The 22,670-nt window shown below is 41.7% G+C and overlaps 1 protein-coding gene across 3 annotated transcripts in view; it reads right to left on the reverse strand.

Moving 5' to 3' along the window:
• Positions 1 to 8,409: 8,409 nt before the first annotated feature.
• Positions 8,410 to 22,670, reverse strand: part of MBNL2 (muscleblind like splicing regulator 2) — a 69,386-nt gene continuing 55,125 nt past the window's right edge. For all 3 annotated transcript variants that reach the window (XM_083361710.1, XM_083361709.1, XM_083361708.1), the window contains one exon: positions 8,410 to 12,151. In XM_083361710.1, the coding sequence (XP_083217836.1) occupies positions 12,137 to 12,151 (15 nt within the window). In that variant the 3' untranslated portion in view covers positions 8,410 to 12,136. The remainder of the gene's footprint in view (positions 12,152 to 22,670) is intronic.

A 22,670-nucleotide genomic window follows, 5' to 3' on the forward strand; every position in this document is an offset into this window, starting at 1 on the left:
CCCTTCTCACTGGAAAATACCAGTAGTCCTCGACTTACAACGGTTCATTTAGTGACTGTTCAAAGTTACAATGGCATTGAAAAAAATGACTTGGGCCTGTTTTTCATACCAATGACCATTGTAGCATCCCTGTGGTCAAGTGATTTAGATTTGGATGCTTGACAACTGACTCATACTTATGACGGTTGCAGGGTGGTAAGGTCATGTGATCACCTTTTGCGACCTTCTGACAAGCAAAGGCAATGGTGAAACCAGATTCACTTAACGACCGTGTTACTAATTTAACAACTGCAGTGATTCAGTTAACAAATGTGACAAGAAAAGTTGTAAAATGGGGCAAAACTCATTTAACAAATTTCTCTATACCACAACATAAATTTTGGGCCCAATTGTGGCCATAAATCAAGGACTACTTGAACTTGAATGGGAGAGCACCAAGATTTCCCAGGTCTGTGAAATCAACTGGGGAGTTGAAAAAGGAGGGAAAGGAGAGAAAAAACAGACCCAGGAAACTACAGACCAATCAGCCAAACATCAATACCTGGGAAAATATTGGAAAAAACAATAAAAAACAGATCTGTGAACATCTAGAAACAAATAAAGTTATAACTAGTAGCCAATATGGGTTTGTTAAAAACAGATCATACCAAACCAATATTATTTTATTCTTAACAAAGTGACTAAATTAGCAGACCAGTGAAATGCTGCGGGCATAGTGTATTTGTACTTTAACAAGACATTGGACAAAGATCACAACCTACTTCTTGGCAAACTAGAAAAATGTGGGATAGACAGCATCTACCAAATGGATTTGTAACTGGCTGACACACTGTACTCAATGAGTAGTCCTTAATGGTACTACATCTACATGAAGGGAAGTGAGCAGTGGGGTAACACAAGGTTCCAAGAGCAGCCCAATAAGAATATCTGTCAGCTTGTCCGAGTGAAGCCAGCTTGCCAGGTGAGAAGATCAGAGAGAGGGAGGGGGGGAGAGAGGGAGAGGGAGGGAGAGGCAGAGAACTCATGCACAGCAGCCTCTATTTCTTTTTAATTAAACTCTTCAATCAAGCTCCCCCCCTCGCATGCACGCGCAAGTTTTGCAGCTCCCAGTTTTTTTTTTCCTGTGGAAAACGGTTCCAAGTGGCTCTTCGAGTGTTTAAGGTTGCCGATCCCTGGTATAGACAAATTATGGTATCTGAATATCTTTTCCAAGGCTTTTATTGCAACCTTACCAAGTAAATTTATTTGTTGACTCTTTTAACTGTTGGAAGGCACTATTCAGCATTTATACAATCATATCCTTGGGAGGAACTGGAGGTCTTCTATCTGATGTTCTGCCTAGGACAGGAACCTCAGATAAACACTTGTTCAAACCTTGTTTGAAAGCTTCCAGGAGACAGGATGCTTCTTGTAAACAAAATCCCAAACTAATAGCTGTCTCAGCTAGATGACTGAGTGGGATGGATGATATTAAGCTGAATCAGAGGTTTTCCCTGCAAACAACACAAAGGAAAGTTCCCCTCTTCCCCCCCCCCCACCGTTATCTGCAAATGTCCAATCAGGTGCTTGTATATTCAGGAAACAGGTGCTCAGTTCCCACTCTGCATATTTTTTTTTTTTTTTTTTCCTCCCGGCTCCAAAGATGGCGGACGTGCTGGGGAGAGCTCCGTAACCCCCGGTTGTAAGGCGTCCCCCCAGGAGCCCCCCAGGGATGTCAATAGACCCCTGGGGTGGGGTGAGTGTTTGGGCAGCTGAGATGGGCAATGTGCCGTCCGCGGCCGCCCCGAATCAGCTGTAGGGCTGCCGGACGTCTCCGCCCCACCGCCTGGGCCGTTGGTGGCCGTTGGCGGCCGTTTTTAAATGGGGCCATCATCCTCGCCCAGCCTCAGCCTCAGCCGCCTGATCTTCTCTGGGCGGCAGCGGCGTCTCCGATGGATCAAAGGGGACGCCGCAGACCATCTGTGAGGCGGAGGCTGCAGAAGTTCAGCTGTAAGGCGGAGGCGGCGAAAGTGAAAGTAAGCACAGCAACAGTCGGTGAGAGCGCTCAAAGTCCAAGCCGGTCATCTTCCCCAGGGGGCTGGAAACAGCATCTGGGCGGCGGCGGCGGCGGCGGCTCTGAAGGATCAAGGGAGGCGCCGCAGATCAGCTGTGAGGTGGAGGCGGCTTAGCGAAAGCGAAAGCGGCGAGAGCACCCAAGCCCAAAGCCGGCCATCTACCCAGGGGGCTGGAACAGCGGAGGCGGTTGGCGGTGACATCCTCGGCACACCCTCTGAGCCGCTGTGGCTGCACAGCCACCAGACTTGCAGCCGACGCCTCCGCTCTACCTCGGCTCACTTAGCCCGCTCCCGAGCAACGGCGGCGTCTCCGTGGATCAGAGGAGGCGCCGCGGATCATCTGTGAGGCGGAGGCGGCGTAGCGAAATTGAAAGCGGTGAGAGCGCCCAAGCCAAAGCCGGCCATCGTCCCAGGGGGCTGGAAACAGCAGAGGCGGTTGGCGGTGACATCTTCGGCACACCCCTGAGCCGCTGCGGCTGCACAGCCAGCTGACTTGCGGCCGACGCCTCAGCTCTACCTCGGCTCCCCTGGCCCGCTCTCCGGGCAACGGCGGCGTCTCCAAGGATCAATGGAGGCGCCGCGGATCAGCTGGGCGGTGGAAGAGGCGGCAGTGGAGACGACGGTGACCGGGACTGCCTCTCCAGGCCCAATCATTCGCCACCCAGGGGCCTTGACAGCGGGGGTAGCGCTGACGGCGTGGCATCTCCAGCCCACCCCCTGTACCGCTGCTGCCGCTACAACCATCCTGTGCGGGGCCGGAGTTGCTGTTCGGCCTCGGCTGCCTAATCTACTCCCGGATAGCGGCGGCGTCTCCGAGTGATCAAGGAGACGCCGCAGGCCAGCTTTACGACGGTAGCGGCAGCGAATGGGTCCCAACGACTCCTCTATGCTCTATACGGCGGAAGCGGCGGCAACGGAGGCGAGGACGGCGATGACATCCTCTCCGGGCCCCGGTCGACCGTTTTTGCCCAGGGCCCTCTGACAGCGGCGGTAGCGGCGGAGGCGAGGCATCTACGACTCACACCCTGAGCCACCTCTTTGAAGCGCCTTGATCGGAGACGGCATGACACCAGGGACTCCCATACCTCTGGGAGGCCACGCTCTGGACGGTCCCCAACCAATAGGGGCCCATGGAGCTGTGGCCAGGAACAACGCCCAGAGGATCAGGGAGAGAACTGTTTGGGCGGCTGAACCACCAGAGCTGACGCCAATTAATGAATCCCTCCATCTTGCCTTCTACCCACTCTCAACCACCCTTGCCCACTCTCTCCCCACAGGACATAACGGGCCTGGGTGCAAGCCACGGTGGCAGAGTGGCTTGGCCTTACACCTGCAACCCCATAAAGGTGAGAGCTCTATGGGGTTTGCTTCACCCAGAGTACGTTCTGGACCACCCCCGGAATCAGAGTCACAACCCATTGTGAGAGGATGAGGAATGGCCTGCTTCTGGGGGTTCGCCCGGCCAAGTGGCAGTGGCAGGGCGACGATCCAGAAACGCATCTACCCGACTCGACCCTCCTACAATTCACCATCCAGGGGACTGCCTTCCCGGAACCCCTTATGACTATGCTCGTTCAATACTCCAGCACAGTACTACACGCCCTCAGGGGTTCCCCACTCTCCTGGGTGCGACCCGCCTGCATCACATCCAACCTCGATGACGGGCCCAACCACTGGGCCTCTGAGAGATGGCCGGGCAGGGTCAGGGGCCTCCAGCATAAGCCCAACAAGAGGCCCCTGATTAAGTTCTTAGCTAAGTTTTTTGTGGGGTTAGGGAGGGGGGAGGGAGAAGACTATGGTTGTGCGGGAAAGGCACGCCTTCCAGCCACCATAACGCATGCCAGGCCCACGACCATTCGCGACGGCGTACAACGAGGACCAGTCGCCGATAACACCCAGTGGCGTATTGACAAACATCCCATCCCTAGGATGGTGGGGAATGGCAGAAGGTGCACAGACAGAGGGCCATATCATCACCGGGAGTGTCATCTCCGCTCTGTAAAAGCGGTGAGACGCTCCGACCCTCTGTTCTCCCCCGGAGGACCCGGGAGCAAAGGTGCGCCCCCTCCCATGCTAAGGCTGGTCTACCTGAATGCAAGGTCCGTAGCTAACAAAGCCCACCTCATTCGTGACCTAGTGGAGAGCGAGCATGCGGACCTGGCTTGCATCACGGAAACCTGGCTGGGCCCAGAGGGTGGTGTTCCTCTGGTTGACCTCTGCCCGCCAGGTTTCCAGGTGCTGCACCAGCCTCGGGCTCATGGGAGGGGTGGGGGAGTGGCAGTTATCATCAGGGAATCCCTTAGCCCGCGAGAGACCACCGTCCCTCAGATGGTCGGGTGTGAGTCTCTCCTACTGAGATACGGCCCAGGGGCGCAGTTGGGCCTGCTGCTGGCGTACCTACCACCTAATCGTGCAGCGGCGGCCCTGCCCGAGCTACTCGATGCCCTCTCAGGGTTGGTGGTTGAATTCCCAAGACTCATGGTCTTGGGCGACTTTAATCTACCGTCCCTGGGAGGATCGTCAGAACTGGCTCGGGAGTTCATGGCTTCCATGGCGGCCATGGACCTGTCGCAAATAATTTCTGGACCGACTCATGAGAGAGGCCACACCCCAGACTTGGTGTTCTTGTCTGGACGGTGGCGTGATGATATCGGTGGGGGCACCACAACTGTTACGCCCCTGTCATGGACCGATCACCACCTCCTGCGGCTAGACCTCCCCCTTGCCACCCCCCACCGTGGGTGCACGGTGCCAGTCAGATGGTACCGCCCTAGGCGCCTAATGGACCCTGATAAGTTCCAGGCAGCGCTTAGGGACACGCATGCACTCCCTGCTCACAGCTCGGCGGATGCCTTAGTGGAAGCCTGGGAAAAGGCAGCCACGGAGGCTCTGGACCGAGTTGTACCCTTGCGGCCTCTGACCCGGCGCAGATCCCAGCGAGCCCCATGGTTCACCGAGGAGCTCCGGGAGATGAAGCGTCGGAGACGGGGCCTAGAGAGCCGTTGGAGATCCAGCCGATCCGAATCCGACCGATTGCGACTAAGAATCCTCACCAGGTCTTATCTCGCTGCGATAAGGGTGGCAAAATCCAACTATTTTTCCACCCTCATCGCGTCCGCAGATAATCGCCCGGCTGCCTTGTTCAGGGTGACTCGCTCCCTATTAAACCAAGAGGTGAGGGAGGAACCCTTGCAGGGTCGAGCCGAGGAATTCAGTCAATATCTGCTGGATAAAATTGCTCGGATTCGAACTGGCCTGGACTCCAACTGGGCTGAGATGGAAGAACAAGACATGGACAGTCTTGTCGACGTCATCTGGGATGAATTTGATCCTGTAACTCCTAAGGAAGTGGACAGGATTATGAGAAGGTTGAGCTCCTCCACATGCTTACTGGACCCGTGCCCTTCCTGGCTGGCCTATGCAGCTCGAGAGGGGACACGTGGATGGTTCCTAGCGGTCATCTCTGCTTCTCTGAGTGAGGGTCACTTCCCCACCGCCTTGAAGGAGGCGGTGGTGAGACCTCTCCTCAAGAAGCCCACCTTGGACCCATCCTCTTTAAATAACTTTCGTCCAGTCTCCAATCTTCGCTTCCTTGCGAAGGTTGTTGAGAGCGTGGTGGCGCACCAACTTCCTCAGATCCTGGATGAAGCGGTTTATCTAGACCCGTACCAATCGGGTTTCAGGCCGGGCTACAGCACGGAGACGGCATTGGTCGCTCTGATGAATGATCTCTGGAGAGCCCGGGACAGGGGCTATTCCTCTGTCCTAGTCTTATTAGACCTCTCGGCGGCTTTCGATACCATCGACCATGGTATCTTGCTGCGACGCCTCAGGGGACTGGGAGTGGGAGGCACGGTTCTGCGTTGGTTCTCCTCCTTTCTCCAGGGTCGCTCGCAGTCGGTGCTGACAGGGGGACAGAGGTCGACCCCGAGGCCTCTCGCTTGCGGAGTCCCTCAGGGGTCGGTCCTCTCGCCTCTCCTGTTCAACATCTACATGAAACCGCTGGGTGAGATCATCCGCAGTTTTGGAGTAGGGTTCCATCAGTATGCTGATGACACCCAGCTTTTTATCTCAACTCCAAACAATATCAGTGATGCCCTAGACGTGATGTCCCGCTGCCTGAAAGCGGTCCGGGAATGGATGGGGAGGAACAGGCTTCAACTGAACCCGGACAAGACTGAATGGCTGTACGTTCCGGCAAACCAGGATATTCAGAATGTCCCATTGCTTAACATCGGGGACATGTTACTACCCCCTGTTGATAGGGCCCGCAACCTGGGTGTCCTCCTAGACTCGCAGCTCTCCCTAGAAGACCACATAGGAGTTGTGACCAAGGGGGCCTTCTCCCGGGTTCGACTAGTTCGCCAACTACGGCCTTATCTAGACCTGGATTCCTTACGTACAGTCACCCATGCCCTTGTGACCTCTCGCCTAGACTATTGTAACGCTCTCTACATAGGGCTGCCCTTGAGATCCACTCGGAAGCTTCAGCTGGTGCAAAGTGCGGCGGCACGGACAGTCTTGGGAGCCTCCCGATACTCCCATATCACACCTCTCCTCCGTGCGCTGCACTGGCTTCCGGTTGCCTTCCGAGTGAAGTTCAAGGTGCTAACAATGACATACAAAGCCCTACATGGCATGGGTCCGGACTACCTACGGGAGCACCTTCTGCCGATGTCAGCACCCCACCGTCCTGTGCGCTCCCACAGAGAGGGCCTCCTCAGGGTGCCACCGCTCAAGGAATGTCGGCTGGTGGCCCCCAGGGGGAGGGCATTCTCAGTGGGTGCGCCGGCCCTCTGGAACAGTTTACCAACCGAAATCCGGATGGCCCCCGACCTCCGTACCTTCCGTCGCGACTTAAAAACTTTCCTGTTCCAGCAGTCCGGCCTGGCATGATAGCGTTAATTGGGGTCCCAGTTTGTTTTCACTATTGTTTTTATTACTTTTTATTGTTCATCTGTATACCTTCCTCTGTACACCGCCCCGAGTCCCTCGGGAGAAGGGCGGTTTATAAAAAACTAATAAAAAAAAACTAATAATAAATATTGTTAATGACCTTGGCTGGCCGGACCTTCTTACATGGCTCAGCTGGGCTTCCATTCCCCCCCACCATTTCTTCACATTCCAATCTTTTCTTCTCCCCTCTCCCCCCCCCCAATGCTAATGTCTGGCTGCCAGTTCATGAAGCTTGGATAGGTGAGATGCAGCCATGAAAAAAACCACCAGATCACAACTTCTTATGCTGTGACCAGATCAAAATGCCATGTCCTAGAAGTCCCAATAAGGACTTCCAATTCTGTCAATCTAATGATTTCTTTGTTGCTAATATAATCTTGGCCTTCTTTTACTTAATCTTAATCCCATTTTTCCCCACTGTGCTTCTTGAATTTTCACTATTAGAGCCTCCAGATCTTTTGCATTTTCAGCTATCAGAGTACACAATTTGTTAAAAACAGTCGTTTTGTTTCATAGTATCTCTCTCCATATATATTCAGCATATCAGTTGAATACATATGGAGAGAGTATACACACGTCTTATTCTTTTGCCAACCTACCGCTAGACTGTTTTGCCATGTTTCAGTCACACTGCAAACATAAAGTATATGAATATATACATATATTACCTGTACAGAATCGGACAACCTAGAAGGATGTATCTGAATGGTCAGACTGGAGAAAGGACCCATAGAATTCATTCTTTTTGCAAGGCAATTTCTTCAGGTTAGGATAAATACTGTCTGAAATTTCCTGTAAAGCGAAAAATGGAAAACCTCACAGGTTCCATTGGGTTGCTTCTCTCCCTCACACCCAAGTATACATGTATTAATTAAGTAGAATATTTTTGTACCATTCCAACAAGACAGCAGAGAACAATGCATCCATCTTGCTCACAGTGAAGACTCATTAAAATTTCAGGATTGTGATAGATGTGCAATAGACATTGGGCACAAACATTCAGTGCCCGTTGAACCAAACAATGTCCACAACTTTTGAAATGATCAACTCTGGGAATTCCAATGCTTTTCTTTTTCCTTTCAAAGAACATCAGCTTTAAAGTACTTTGAGGTAGCTGGTATTAAGCACCAAAACCTGAGGGAAGAATTTCTTGTCCTAGACCTAGAGAAATTTGATACTGGTACTCTATGATGCTGCTTCATTGTAAACTGAAAATGCTAAGGATATTTGGCACCATTGTCTGAAAGTAAATTACATTTTCTTGTTTATTTGTCTTAACAGAAAAAAGATGCATTTTCCCCCCATTCAAGCATTTTGCTTCTCTGTCTCATAGAGAAAACTGATATACTGGAATGATTTTAAAAGGCTTCTTTTTATTTTCATGTTGTACACAGGTTAATTAAATTATATCTCAACACACTTATAAAAGGGTATGTATGCTTCTAAATAGTTAATGACATGAATTAATGGGAGGGATTTATTTAACTGTTAGCAGTGTAAATAATTTTGTATAGATAGATTACGATATTTTGGTGAAGACCTTACAAAAACTACAGACATTTTTCAAATAATATGAAATTATGCTCCAATTTCTATGTTAGCATATTATATTGGTCAATTTGCTTCAAAGGAAATATATATATATATATATCTATGCCATCCATTTTCTATTATTATGCATTCTTTTTCAAAATATAAGTGAAATGTTGGCAAATAACATTTATATCCCAAAAGGTTTTCTCTCATCCCCAAATCAATGTATTCTACAAAATTAATCTATAATAAATAAAACTGTGCCCTTAATATTTCATTGTTAGGCTGTTATTTAATACAGACTCAAAACAAGAAGCACGGAGATTAAATAAAGTGTGGTGGATGTGAAAGAACAGAGCTCAGACCAGTAAATATTTCTTTGGAAACAGATATACATATGGAGCACGTCTAAACTTTCATAATTTCTGCTGTCCTAGATAGCCTTGCTGAAACTAATAGAAATAAGCTGCTTTTGCAAGTGGACATTACATCTGACATACACATTCACAGTTAATTCAGCATATACATATGTATATGTACATATGTGTGTGCACATGTATACCCACAAATACATACAAATGTAGGACAGGAACAGGACTTGTTTTGTGATCTCATATAAAGACTATGTTGGAATGAAGTTTAATTTGGTTTTGTTTAAATGTCAAAATTTAGAAACTGTTGAAATTAATAAACTTGTCAAAGTAAGTACAATACTTCTATGCAAATGCTTAAAGATTAAAAAAAACTAGATAGGACTGAAATCAAGTAATACTGTCCTCTGCAAAGCAGAGGAATGTTAATATGCTTATAAAACAACAAAACAACCTGTTCATGAAGGTGGAATCTGAGCACGATAAAAATGGAATTGTTGACCATAATGTGGCAGAGAGAAATGGATCAATATTTCCTCGAAAATCTGTAATGGGGAGGTGAGGGACAATTTAAGAAATATATTTTCAAAAGTGGACTGTATAGATATCTATCATAGTCAATGTCATTTTTACCATTTGTACATTCTCTGTGACACATACTTTAAATACCTAAACCTCTTATTCCATCATATCCCTAGGGAGATCAACTTAATTTTTATCTGGAAGAAATAATTTAATAATTATCCAGGGGAAAAACTCACAAATGTCTTAAAAATCTATTTCTCAATAGAGTAAATAATATCAGAGTGATTCTAAGAAAATAATTGTTTAAATGTATTATGTTTATGTATTTTTTCTACAGTTTAAATATTTTAAGCATACATAATTTGCCATTTCATATTGTTGAATAATCTATCAAATAGTTAAATGGATCATTAAAAAAATTCTTAACTAGCACAGAGGTTAAGTAAACAGCCAAGTCAACAAACAAGTTATAATGACAAATTTATAAGTAAAAACAAAGGTTGCATACATTTTTCTCACAGATTAGATGAAAATAAATACATTTTTGGGTGTATGTGTTCCTCTTTAAATGATCAAACTACTGTTATATAAACAACATTAGACATTTGAAACACAAAATTAATACTGAAAAATAAAGTTATTAAAAATAAATTAGTAGATCTGTCTCTTAGAATAGGCAATGCTGCCAAACCCATATCAATCTGAAAAGCCTAAGTTAAAATACTGCAATCATTTATAATTTTCATAAGGGAAAATGTTTCCAATAATTATGCATATTTTCTTAGACAAGTTTTTGTTTAGAAATGTTAATTTAAAAACTATATATTTGTGTGATATATGTGCAATATACAAAACATTAAATCTGATGTATTTGGTACAACAATGTGGAAACTTTCCAAACAAAAAACCTTAGTCAAATGTATATAACTGCCTTGTAAATCACTGCAGTTTTGAAAAAGTAAATATTAAAATCTGTTTTGCCCATGTGCTATATATGATACAATATACAGCTGTATATAACACACTCTGTGTTTAATACAGCTGTATTAAACATAACTTTGCATTTCTGCGTCATAAAGTAAGATTTTAAATAAACAATTACAAGAACTAGTTTCTTTCTCTTTGTTGTAAGCCTGTTTATATCTTTTTAAATTATATTTTAAAAATATGGCAGTAGTAACAATGGATTAAAATGAAGCTCTTTTTATATCCTTTTCTATATTTTCCTAATTGTCTATATTAAAGTCACTTATTAGCTTTTACAGTGACTGCATTGAGTTTTGAGTTGAAATAGAATTTCATATAATCTTATATAATCTGTAGCCTCGTTATTTAACTGGGAAGTTATTTTATAACAAATGATTTTTGGTAACCTGATTGCAAATCTGAAAGCTGAATCACTTGGCATAGATTCAATTATAGACTGCAGTGTCACTTAAGTTTCAAGTTTTATGTGACAAAATTTAGGCACTTCTGCAAAGATTTCTTTAAAAAATATTCTCTCTTTGTAAAATAACATAGTCAAGATTTTTGTTAGGGGTATGAAAATCATACTGTGCAAAGGTTTGGTTTAATTCTAGAATGTTGTGATTCCATATAACTTCTCCATACATATCCCAAAGCAGCTTCTGTGCGTTGCTGCAATTTGTGCTTTACCTTAGATCAGGACTGAGGAACTATGGTCCTTTTATGACTTGTGGACTTCAACTCCCAGAATTCCTGAGCCACCCATGCTGGCTCAAGAATTCTGGGAGTTGAAGTCCACAAGTCATAAAGGGGCCACAGTCCCCCACTTCTGCCTTAAATCTTCTGTTTCCGCTTCATCCAATTGACTGTGCCTTAACCTAGGTTTCCTATGACTCCCTTGATTCCCAAACCACCCACCTACCCACAGCATGACCATTGGCTTTGCTGATTGCATATGCTGGAAGGAGAAATCCTACTTATCCGAAGGACACCAAGCCAGGAAAACTACTCTGTTTGGAACTTCTAGTGGCAATTCCACTACTGCATCACTTATTTTGCCACCAAACAATCATCACAGTGCAACTAGTGGCACTGATATAGCCAAAGTAATTTTTTTAAAAAAAATTCCCTTGGCCTACATCTCTGGAACCAGATTCTCCTTTGCAGCATTACAAAGTACTTTTAAAAGTCCAGTTTCAAAAGAATTTCTCTGTGCAAACTGGGGTGCAGGTAGGTCAGTTGAAGAAACATGGAACCAAAGCAACAGCTCTCATGGGAAACTATTCATGCAGTTAGATCCTGGATTTAGTGGCCAATGTAAATCAGTTATTGCTAACATTGAAAGAGTCATAAAACTGTGAACCCTGCGATTTATGAATGGGACAACTTACATTCACTATTTTATGGTGGTAAGACAATATTCCTAAGAAGTAAACAGTGTTATATAAAACCTTTAAAAGAAAAATATTACCCTTGTATGTCTTGAACCGTCACAGCTGGTATCAGGTAGTTAACTAGATTAGTTTTGAATATACTAAGCATACCATCTTAATATTCATACATGATATAGCAGCACTAGCTCTTAAGTGTGTTTTGTCCAGATGAATAAACTCTTTATTCAGCATGCAGTTTGTGGCAATTCTGTTAAGGAAGAGACAGAGTTGTATGTACAGTAACAATGCTTTGCTGTTCTCAACAAGGCCTCTTGACATTCCATTCCATTCCTGTTCACTATTTCAGGATTATCTGTTAGAAGAAAAGAAAACACGGATGAGTTTCAATGCAATATTTAATTGGAATATTGGATACTGAATTCTACTGGAACACTTAATTCTTTTGAATGCTACTTTTCTCCCTTTTTATAGTTTAAATTTAAAAATTCCATCACAGGGAAAGCACATAGAAGTGCATTCATTTAGGATTTTTACAAGTTAAAATATATATTGCATGCAAATTTTTAACAACAGTAATGTTATTTAATCGTCAAAGAGCATCAGAGACCAAACCATGGATATTTAATCTCATGTTATATGCTAAGTGTTGTTTGGAAATAAGTTACACATTCAAAAACAAAGCACCTGATTGGGATTTTATTTCAAAATTATAACCACTTTTTTCTTGGATGTTGATTGAACTGAAAAGGCTGTTTTTTTTCTGACAAGTTACAAATTATTAACCTCAATATACATAGCAGCAGGCTGATATAACTTTTAATAATTTTTGTAGCATGATCTTTTAATGACCTTTTTGGACTGTTTTCAGATTGTTTTATTCCTTTTTTAAAAAAATCTGTAATCTGAAGCTTCATATTCAACAGCCTTGTTAGAATGAAATTCATTTGTTCACATACACACTATAAAGACAGAATTTGGAATAACCCAGGACAGTCAATCTATCAGGCTTTAATCATACTTTATAAAATTGGATCAACATATTATCCTAGGAAACAAGCCATACAATTTAATACTAAAAATAAATATGTGGGTTTTTTTCTGGGATGTGGCTTTAACTGTTTACATGATCAATATGTGAATGCATGTTTGTGCATATACGGTGTATGTGTGCAATATAAAGACAAATAATTTACTAACACATGAAAGTATTGGTTGAATGTTTTGCTTCATTTTTTGCCCGCAATAAACCTAGCCATTGCAATTTATAAACCATAATTTATGACTTACAATAGTGTGTGAATCTTTGATAGGCAGACTATTTTACAATAAACAAATAAAGTTGTGTGAAAAAAATTAAGCACCCATGATTAAGTGTCCTTGCAGAATTTTTCTGGCTCAGAAATATTCTTATATAATGGAAGATATTGAAGCTGGAAAGTAGCTGGATAATTCAGTTAAGACAACACTGTGGAATGCTTGCAGGAAACACAGAGAAAGGTTTGGAAATAATCTTCTCAAGTCTTCTGTCTTGAATATTATTGAGAAATTGTAGGGTGATCTCAAACATATAATATTCTTTTCTTCTGGTGAAGAAGGCCAACTGACCACACGCCCAGGAAAAGATCCCTGGGGCCCCTTTAAGGGCTTTTCTCTGGACTGTAGCTTTTTCAACTGACCACCAGAAGGACCTGGCATTCCTTTAGTTCAGGGGTCCCTCCATGGACTGGTATCGGGCCTTGGCATGCCAGCAACTGGTTTGCACATACAAGCAAAGCCCCATCTGTGGGATGCAGGCAGCACACAAAACCACGCATTCTCTGGTCCCTGGAAAAACCTTTCTCCACAGAACCGGTCCCTGATGCCCAAAAGGTTGGGGACCTCTGCTTTAGTTTATGTGACTCTCCTGGGTTAAGGAGAATCCTAGAATCATTCCACGAGATCCTCCATATAGCATCGCTCTGCAAGCAGCTTCAGGAGGTCTGCTTCAGAGTGAGCTCGTGAGCCAGAATTTTGGGGGGCGGGGCGGGTTAGGGTTATGTTGTTGAAAAGGCAGCTGTTTTGGAATTTATTTTTCAAATGGACAATAAGTTATGCTTTTCATTTCTTAATCACTTTCAGGGACAATTAATCTTTAATAAGCTAAGAGAGGCTCTCTTTAACCACAGCTTGTTATTCCTTTTTGAAGATCTGTGCCATTTTGAGGATTTCTTTATTGCTAAACAACAAGGAAGAAGGATGCTGAAGACAAGCAAAAATAAGGAAGTGTGGAGTGTTTTTTTTAAAACTTTGATGGAGAAATATAAGAGTAGAAAGCTGTGGGTTTAGTTTATTATTTTTAAGTAATTTGTAGCTTGGTCTGCTTAACTGTGCGTGGCTAAAACGCTCTGATTTTTATGAATCTTCATTGGCCAGTAATTCTTATGTGATCTACAAAACATTTACTCTTTGACTAAAGAGGGAGTTAAGAAGATGGAGAAGCAAATTATTAGAGATGTAGATGAAATTTTCTTAAATAGGTTTATAGACCAGCTTTGTTCCAAGGAAATTAAAAAAACCCTATTCAAATTACTTCAGAGATGCAATTATGTGTAGGAAGTTACCAAACCACTGAGGAAATTTCACAAATAACTGACAATGCAAAAGACTCAATTACAATCTTGGAATATAATCCTGACACCAATCTTTATTATGATGGTTTAAATATAAACCTCCCAACACAATTGAAAGAAGAGTTCCAAGAACATCTGCAACTTTCAAGAGGATAGGTTTGGGACATTTTCTTCATGGATACTAACAAGGTTGAGAAATCCTTGAGAAAAAGTTGATCCTTGGCTGCAGAAGTTGATAGAATTAGCAGAGACGGGTTAAACCGACTGCTTTGATTAAAGAAAAACACACAACTACTTTTGTTTCTACTTGGAAACAGCTTCCCGACTTTGTGCTGGAGGTGGGGGAAAAATGAAACCTTGATCTTGGGTTTTACCAATTAGATAGGTTTGTTGTTATAGAAATGGCTAGTTTATATTATATTACTATGTAAAAGTAAAAGGTTTACTTTTACTTTTTTCTTTTCCCCTCCATTTTTCCTTCTCCTAGTTTCCCATTATTTTATTTTCCTTTGTATTTTATATTTTGATAAACAAAAGAACAGAAAGATTCTTACTAGCTACAGAAACATTTGGAAACTGTTATTGCTGCCAAAGGTGATGCCATAATGTACCAGCTGAAAGGGTGTCCAAATGTCTGTGTATACTATATTAAATTTTTTCCTATTCTAACTCTGTAAATAATTGTATATAAGTAATACATTTGCATTCAAATTTGCAGAACTATGTCATTTTAAGAGCGATGGTGGTGCAGTGATTACAATGCAGTATTGCAGGCTAATTCTGCTGACTGCCAACTGCCAGCAGTTCGAGTCACACCGACTCAAAATTGACTCAGCTTTCCATCCTTCGGAGGTTGGTAAAATGAGGACCCAGATTGTTTGGGGCAATGTGGGGATGCTGTAAACTGCTTAGAGAGGGCTATAAAGCACTATGAAGCGCTATGTAAGTCTAAGTGCTATTGCTATTGCTAAGTGCTATTTTTAACTTAATATGTAGAGGTTGTGTCAAATTTCATTCATCAAAGCAATATACAATTTGACCATAGGAATCTTCTTTTGCATACAACTAAACAGCAACGTAAGAAATGTTCTTATTGCACTCAAATACATAATTAACACCTGCGTATTTGTGGTGGTGAAGTGTATCCAAAATTACAAAAAAATATAATAAACCAGACTGATGATGCACAATGTACAGAATGGATGGAAAGCAGGATTGTGCAAGCTATTGCATATGCATATTTTGTCTGAGCATGGATCACGAATACATATACATGGTCTAAGCAGAGATCTTGAGCAGGCATATTTGGGGCAGAGTATTCCTGTGTGGAGAGCAAAGGAAAGATCACCTGAAATAGTAGAATACAGGAGAAAAAGGAGGCAGAAAGTTCGAGCAGAGAGAACGTGGGCTGGCTAGGTATGACATCAGGCACGTGGATATGCCTAGCAGTGACAATGGGCAGGATCGGTCTGTGCAGCAGCAACAGGAGAGCACACAGCTAAAGGAAAGGAAGGTTGGATAATTGGGAAAGAGTGGACATTTATTTAAGGTCAGTTGGGCTATTGTTTATCCTTGGCATCCAGGGTTATAATGTATGTGGTGGGTTTGCTGGATAATAAGTCACACAGAATCGCTTTTGTAATATGGGTAGCTATACAAATCCTATAAATAAGTAAAATAAGTATAAGCAAGCAAAGGAAGGTGGGGAAAGGAGCCAGATGCACCAGCTTTTACCTTCTTGCTTTTCCAAGATCTTTCCAGAATTTGGTTTTGCCCAGAATGGTCTGGCCAAACCTGGAAACCATGGAACAAAAGACATTTTTCATTTTGTAGAGATGCACTTCCCTAGCAAGAGGTTTTTTTAAAATCTCAGCATGCCTCACTACTTTTCATGCTGGCTAAGGCTCTGGGGTCCAGAAGTACCTGGTGACAAATTCCTTGTCCTGGTATAAACTAGCTATAAGATCATGTGACAATATAGAAGTCCCTGCAAGTCAGGACCTTGTAGACATAAATCTTGTATAAGAATAATTTGCAGCCCTTCCCTATAAATTTGATTTGAGAGCAGCCCATTCTGAAATTTAGATGTCTTTTAATTTGGGGCCAATTTGCTGATTGACTTCCTATAAATACAGGAACTTACATCTTTCGAACATGTAATGAAAGTAGAAATACAAACTGAATCATAAGGCCAGAAGGGACCTTGGAAGTCTTCTAGTTCAATCCCCTGCCCTAGGCAGGAGACCTTATACCATCCCTGACAAATGGCTGTCCAATCTTTTCTTAAAAACCTCCAGCAATGGATTACCCATAACTTTGGGAGGCAATCTGTTCATTTGGTTAACTGTTCTCACCATTAAGAAATTTCTCCTTAGTTGCAAGTTGGGTCTTCCTCTGTTGAGCTTTTACCCATTGCTTCTTGTCCTGCCTTCAGGTACTTTGGAGAATAAATCAAGCCCTTCTTGCCTGTGACAATCCTTCAAGTATTGGAAGATGGCTATCTCATCATCCCTAAATTTTCTGTTAGGCTACTTCCCTTAGCCATTCCTTATACAGTTTAGCCTCAAGGCCCCTAATCATCTTTGTTGCTCTTCTCTGCACTCTTTCTAGGCCTCTGTATCCTTTTTTGTATTATAGTGGCCAGAACTGGACACAGTATTCCAAATGTCATCTTACTAGTGGAGTATAAAGCAGTATTATGACTTCTCATGAGCTTAATATTATTCCTCTGTTGATGCAGCCCAGGATTGCATTGGCTCTTTTGGCAGCGGCAACACATTGCTGGCTCCTACTTAAGTAATGGTCCACTAGGACATCCCTCCCACAATTACTACTGGAGCAAGGTATCATTTACTATACTGTAGCTGTGCATTTGGCTTTTCCTGCCTAAGTGCAGGACCTTATTTTTCTCACCACTGAACTGCATCTTTTGCTGATTAGGGGCCAATGCTCAAGAACCTTCTGAATATTGAGTCTATTTTCCAAAGTGTTAATAATTCCCCCCAGCTTGGTGTCATTTGCAACTTCTATTCGCTCATCTAGATCATTTATGAAGATGTTGAAGAGGAGTGGGCCCAAGACAGAACCTTGAGGTATTCCAATGTATGCTTCCCTCCATACTGATGTATAATAATTCCATTGAGAACTACATGCTGAGTGCATTTTGGTCAATCAACTGCAAATCCATGTGGTAGTGCTGGTATTGTCTATCCCACATTCTTCTACTTTATCATGAGTAAGCTGTGGTCTACTTTATCAAATATCGGAATTCTAAGTATACTATGTCCACAGCATTTCCTTGATTCATTAACTTAGTTGCTTTATGAAAAAAGACAAAGTTTGCTTGGCATGACTTTTTAGAAATCAATGCTGGCTTCTAGAGATCACCTTGTTCTTTTCTAGGTGCTTATAAATCCGTTGCTTGATTATCTTTCCCAGGATTTTCTCAGGTATGTTAAGCTGATTGGGTTGTAATTTCCTGAACCCAAGGTTCATTAATATGTTTTGTTAATTTGACATGAGATAGTGTTCAAAATTTTTGGATGTTCATATAAATTTTAATTACTTTTCTATTACATGAAAATTCATCTGGACAATACAATTGGATTTGATGCTCTGAAAGGTCCATAATTATTTATTACTGTTTGTCAATAATTGGGGCTAGCTACAGGCAATCCTTAGTTAATGATAATTTGTTCACTGAGTGTTTGAAGTTATGACAGTGCTGAATAAGGAGACTGACAGACAGTCCTCAAAGTTGTGGCCACTGCAGTCATGTAGTTGTGATTCAGGTGATTGGCAACTGTCTCATAATTTTAACAGATGCAAGTGTCCTGTAGTAGTGGTCTTGTAGTATCTTGTGTGAACTTCTCAAAGGGCAAATTGCAATAGATCTGTGGAGGTCACATAATGCTGTGTATCAGGAACTACCAGTAGAACCACAGAATCAGATTTGGTAGTAATTTGAGATCATCTAGTCCAACCTGGGTGCTGAGTTCAAGATCCATTATGGCATCTTTGACCGATGACCGTCCAGTCTCAGTTTAAAGACCTCTAGTGAGCGTCCTCGGACAAGCGCTGGCTCCTCGGCTTTGAAACGGAGATGAGCACCGGCACCTAGAGTCGGAAACGACTAGCACGCATGTGCGGGGGAACCTTTACCTTTTTAGTGGAAGAGAACCACAATGTCATGTTCTACTGGTAAGTTCCCCTATGTTTAGCCTCCTTCCTTCTAATCTGAATTCATTTATCTGGAGCAATAAAAAAGAAACCCATTCCTTCTTTTTGACAGTCTTTCAGATATTTGAAGATTGCTATCATATCTTCTTTCAGTTGCCTCTGTGGATTAAACTTGCTCAGATCCTTCATCATTCTGCACAGAGCTTGGTTTTCAGAATTCACCATCTTGGTAACCTTCATCTGGACTTGCTTCAAATTTGGTTTTGAACAGCGATGCCCAGAACCAGGCACAGATTTAACAAGATTCCACAAGGAATTTGATCAGGATGTACTTCAATGGAATGATTATATCCTGTGTTCTGGTCTCTCTGCTTCTATTAAAGAAAAACTTTTCTGAAAATATGGAATGTATTTGTTCTTTTCCTGTTAAGAAGGATCACATTTGATGAGCTGTCAGTTTTGAAACTGGCAGGAAGTGGGCCACTTGAGCAGATGAGGCAACAAACAAAAGCAGGTAAGGGAGACTTGCATGATGGGGGCCCAATCTTAGCAGGGTGCCCTGGTCCTGGATGCACCAGCAACTTCAGAGAACAGAACAATGATCTGCTCAGCTACTCAGGAAGCAAGTACAACACATCCCCTTCAGCTGTATCTGCATCTGGGACCATTTTGGAGCAGATGACAGGATCTTGATCTCTATCAGAAAGAATTCTCCACTAGCCTGTGTCCCTGCTTTGTTCTCTCTTTCTGTGACTCTGACTTTATGACTTGTGGAACTCTCTAGTGTTTGAATCTGACCTAGACTGACACAGATCATGTTTGTTTTATTGCTGCCATCTTGCCTCTTTTCCTGAAACCACAAACCACTGACAATTGAGAACCGCAATTCTGTTACGGTTCCCCAACAGAAGAGGATCTACAGGGGCATTAAATTATTGAAGGCATTTGTTAGAATTCTGAGTGAAAGGATGCAAGAGATCACCATGAACACAATTTGGGCTGTGCAGTGCAGACCAAAGCTTTGCTATTTAGCAGGTCACTGAGAAATGTACGAATATGAGAAAGTTGTTGATTTACATCTGTTAATTTACAGAAAGTGTTTGCTAAAGCAAATAAGCTTGAATTATGGAATGAGCTGCATGAATTTGGAATTGAAGGTTGCTTGCTGTACATAAAAACAGTATCTGGTGGAAGTAAAGCGTGCATGAGAACAAATTGTCAATTCCCAAATGTAGCATACTGAAATATTTAGGCTAAAAAAATATGTTAAGTCACAGCACTTGTCCCACCAAGTTAAGATTTAATTCTACGCTTATTGGGAGCAAATAGGAAAGTGTTTGATGCCATTTAAGATAGTTTTTTATATGTTTATTGGTCTCTTTTCCTATAGCATACAGGTGAATATTAAAAACAAATGTTCTAATGCAAATAATTCTAAAAATTTCTTATATCTCTCAAGAAGTTCTAAGTTACACAATTTCATATTTGTTTTTTTCATTTATGAAGATGCAAAGGAGGAATTTTGTGACATTAAATAAATACAATGCAGTATGTGTTTTTAGTTCAGCATTTGAAGAATTCTAGTGCTGGAGGCTAGAATCCAGAGGAAGGTAGTAATTAGAGCATAGGTTAACTAGAAACCTTAGGTCAATCCCTATCTCTCAGTCAATCTATTTCACAGGCTTATTGTTTTAAGGAAAAATTAGATCTTAAATTCCAGGAACAAAAGTGAGATACAAATTTCATGAACAAATAAACAAACAAGAATTCATTGAATACGCTTGTATAAGAATAAAAAGAGAAATGAGATATTCTCATTAGAACTTATTACAGACTACCTTGAAAGGCAGATACACGGATGTGGCTTTTCTGTTTGAGACGACCAAATTCAGCATTTTGGACACCACTGTTATAAACAAGGAATCATAACAACAATACCCTAAATCAAGGATAGAAAAAGTGATACTGTAGTCTTTGAGTGAATAGAAATTCTGCATATTTGCTTTTTTTGATGAGGAATACTCTATAGGCATGTACATCAACTAGCTAGAAATCCATATTCTTCCAGACTGTCTACAAAAATATAATTGGAAAACATTAAAAATATTATTGAGATTATGTATACTACATTCATATTGTTGCAGTACTTAACCTATAGTTCTGTAATTCTGTGCCAGTACTTTTTACTTGATTTTCACTTTTCCAAAATAAAAAATGACAAAAAGGATTATTAAGATCTCAAATATTTAACTGATTTTTAATACTATCATATAAATTAATAGGATTAAAACTAAATAAATTGATGATTATTTACAAAGACAACATTTATCTAAACTTTCTCAAGCTCACTGACAACTTGTGAACAAATCAGTAACTTTGAAATCTCAGAAGCTATTAAAAAAATGAAAAAAGGTAAAGCCCCAGGCCCAGATAGTCTAACAAATCATGACTATAAATCTTTTGAGGGCCAACTCCTACAGCCATTTCAAAGATATAATGAATGGTATATTACAAGGAGCAAAGATTCCTTAAATCAAAGCCAATAGCACAAAGCCAGCATTGTGCTATTACCAAAGGAGGGTCAAGATGTCTTGAGGATAAAAAAAATAGACTAACTTCATTACTAAATAATGATTATAAACTTTTTCCTGCACTACTGGCAGAAAGATTGACCAAGGTTTTACAGTCTTATAGTCACAAAGATCCATCTGGTTTTTCCCCAGAAAGACAACTACAAGACAATGTTGAAACTATTCTGAATGTTGTTGAATACTTAACAGAATAACAGAGTTGGAAGGCACTTTGGAGGTCTTCCTGTCCAAACCCCTGCTCAAGCAGGAGACCTATACCATTCCAGACAAGTGGCTTTCCAGTCTCTTCTTAAAAACCTCCAGTGATGGGGCACCCACAACCTCTGAAGGCAAGCCATTCCACTGGTTAATTGTTCTCACTGTTAGGAACTTTCTCCTTAGTTCTAGGTTGCTTCTCTCCTTGGTTAGTTTCCATCCATTGTTTCTTGTCTTGCCTTCTGATGCTTTGGAAAATAGCACCAGAAGGCATTACAATACCAGAATGAGAAGCAAGCAGTACTAATATTTTTGGATGTTGAGAAAGCCTTTGATAATTAAAATTGGGTCTTCATGTTTCGATGAAAGATATGAATTCTAAGAAGAAATTTATTCAAAGAGTTATTTATACTTCACGCAAGCAAAGATTATTATTGGAGATTTAACTAAATTTAAAAGAGTACAAGACAAGGATGTCCCTTATCTCCTTTGTTGTTTATACTCGTGTTGGAAGTACTGAATAGGGGTATTAGACCGGATGAGATAATAACAGGCATGAACATTAAAAAAATAAGTTCATATACTGAAAGCATTTTTGATGACCAAAAACATGTATAGAAACTTGATGAAGAAACTAAACGACTTTGGGACTTTAATGGCCTTCAAAATAAATAAACAGGAAACAACAATGCTTGTCAAAAATATGGCTTTTCACAATTATAAAATATTGACAAAACAGTGAGGTTTCATGGTGGAGAAAAAGGTGAAATACGGTATATTGGGTTTACATTGACAAATACAAATTCTAAATTGTATCTGTGTACAATGATATCAAAAAAGACTTATTAAGATGGGATAATCTGCAATTATTCTTAGTGGGTAGAATCTCTGAATCCTTATTGGGTAGAATCAAGATGAATGTTCTACTAAAGATGTTATTATTTCAGACTTTACCGATACTTATAAACCATGGCAAATTTCCAAGTTCATATGGCAAGGAAAAAGCTATGAACTACTGCAATATTCTAAAGAAAGACGATATTTTGATTTATCAGATTTGAAATTGTATTTTGATGCCTGTTGCTTGGCCTGGATGAAAGAGTGGATAACTCTCCAAAATAAGAGACTACTTGAATTAGAGAGCTGTAAATTAGGATTTGGATGGCATGCCTACTTATGATATTAACAATCAACAATTCAACAATCACTATGTTAGACATGCCATCTTAAAATAAGGTTCTGTGCAAAAGTAACTCTTTGGGTGTCACTCAGGAAGCCTTTTTTTAGAAAAGAAATA

Source organism: Vipera ursinii, assembly GCF_947247035.1.
Source record: "Vipera ursinii genome assembly, chromosome: 4".
Lineage (NCBI taxonomy): Eukaryota > Metazoa > Chordata > Lepidosauria > Squamata > Viperidae > Vipera > Vipera ursinii.